General features: G+C 51.3%; 1 protein-coding gene across 1 annotated transcript in view; it reads right to left on the bottom strand.

Annotated features, from left to right (window-relative positions):
• Positions 1 to 1,789, bottom strand: part of LOC142291353 (myosin-binding protein H-like) — a 196,870-nt gene extending 195,081 nt beyond the window's left edge. The window contains exon 1 of the mRNA XM_075335822.1: positions 1,449 to 1,789. Coding sequence (XP_075191937.1) covers positions 1,449 to 1,725 — 277 coding nt within the window. The 5' untranslated portion in view covers positions 1,726 to 1,789. The remainder of the gene's footprint in view (positions 1 to 1,448) is intronic.
• Positions 1,790 to 2,115: the final 326 nt, after the last annotated feature.

The raw sequence follows: 2,115 nt of genomic DNA, 5'->3' as shown, positions 1-2,115 counted from the left end.
CGCTGTGTGACGTCGCTGTGACGCCGAACGTCTTTCTCCCTTCAGGAAGAGGATGTTCGCCGCCCACAGCGAGGTCGTTCGGGAGGTAAGTACGTGTGACAGGGGTGACCGACTATGTGCGACGCAGGCAACAAATTGCCCGTGACGCACAAACGATGGGGGCGGGTGTGATCGCATGATAAATCGACGCGTGTAACGGGGCCTTTAGGCCTCTTTCACTCGTCTGTGCAAAACACACACGTTTTGCACGGCCATGTTAAAGGTACATATGGCCATCCATGTGCCGTGATTTCGGCACACGTGTTCTCCGTTTGCTATCCGTGATAGCACACAAAGAGCAGGGACTTTTTACTCACCTGTCCCTGGCACTGCTGTCCCCGTCACTGCTGTCTCCAGTGCTGCTACTTTCAGTTCCGTGATGCAGTGGATATGCATGAGCATAATGAGCAGGCCAGGAAGCAAGTGACAGCAGCGCAGAAGACAGGTGAGTATAAAAAATATTACTTCAAATACACGTATTTTTTTATCTGGTACGTGTCACACTGATGTCACATGGATCATATCAGTGATGCGGGATAAAAATGGACATGTCACGGTGTGGAGCACATGAACACGTGTGTTTGCAGACCCTTTGATTTTAATAGGTCTGCATATCTCCGTGTCTCTGGTACGTATAAAAACGGATGTAATACGTATTACAGACATGTGAACGGGGCCTTAAAAAGTGGCACAAAAATGCATCATAAATGAACATAATATGCAGCAATGTCAAGACGAATCTGCTCTGCATGTATCCATCTTATGTCACTTTGTTATCCGCTTCAGGGAAGCAAAAGTGATGGCAAAACTGATAGCAGGACCGCTTCTAAAGACATTGTGTGCATGAGCCCTTAGGCTATGTGCCCTTAGGCTATGTGCCCTTAGGCTATGTGCCCTTAGGCTATGAGCCCTTAGGCTATGTGCCCTTAGGCTATGAGCCCTTAGGCTATGTGCCCTTAGGCTATGTGCCCTTAGGCTATGAGCCCTTAGGCTATGTGCCCTTAGGCTATGAGCCCTTAGGCTATGAGCCCTTAGGCTATGTGCCCTTAGGCTATGAGCCCTTAGGCTATGTGCCCTTAGGCTATGAGCCCTTAGGCTATGAGCCCTTAGGCTATGTGCCCTTAGGCTATGTGCCCTTAGGCTATGAGCCCTTAGGCTATGTGCCCTTAGGCTATGAGCCCTTAGGCTATGAGCCCTTAGGCTATGTGCCCAGAGAGGTTTCTCAAGAGGTTTTTGGAGTAGAAACTTGAGTGAACACCAAGCTTTTGCGTAGTTATGAGAAGGATTTGGAGCCTTTCCTCTCATTTTCTGCTCCACAAGCGCCTACTCCCTGAGAGCTGCCATCCTCTATCCTCCCAGCGCTCGGCCCTACAGAGCGGTGTCTCCACTGAGCGGCTGACAGTCCTTACCGTCTTTTGGAGCAGGTGGCTCGGGAGCCTTTTCTTCAGCAGGAGCCTCCGGAGCGGGGGCTTCCACCGCCTGGGGTGCTGGCTCTGTGGCGCTGGCCTCCGCAGCGGGGACCTCTGGAGCTGGAGCCGGCGTCTCTGGAATTACTGCGGGATTATCGGGGACTTTAGCGCTAGATTCTTCAGCTGGCGGAGGCGGAGGGGCCGCAGCTGGAGCAGCAGGCTTGCTCTGGGCAGCCTTGGCCGCTGGGGATTTCTTTATGGGCATCTTAGCTGGCATGGTTAGGTCTCCTTCGCTCGCTGCAGCAGAATGGCTGTAAAAAGTGCAAGGCGTCTTAATTTATATAGCCTCTGTCAGGCATTTTACCATCTGTTTTTTTACGAACAGCCTCTGGATATTTCGAGCATTGGGGCACTCAGCTTCTAAGGCCAAAAATAACTCCACTACATGACAAGATAGCAGCCCTGCCATCCTCTGCAGACCCCTACCAGGGACTGCCCCCCGAGTCTGGACAGAAAGCCCTCCATAGAAAAAACAAAACCCACAGAGCACATGGCTGGATCCTAGATGACAAAATCCAGCTCACACTGATATGCCCACACTGAGCCTCATGGCACCTATTAACGCCTTCATGTCTGAGCTGCAAGTGTGGTTATATAATAAAGATTC

Source organism: Anomaloglossus baeobatrachus, chromosome 2 (assembly GCF_048569485.1).
Source record: "Anomaloglossus baeobatrachus isolate aAnoBae1 chromosome 2, aAnoBae1.hap1, whole genome shotgun sequence".
NCBI lineage: Eukaryota > Metazoa > Chordata > Amphibia > Anura > Aromobatidae > Anomaloglossus > Anomaloglossus baeobatrachus.
Note: the sequence above shows the minus strand (reverse complement) of the source record. Positions and strands in the feature narration are given on the sequence as shown.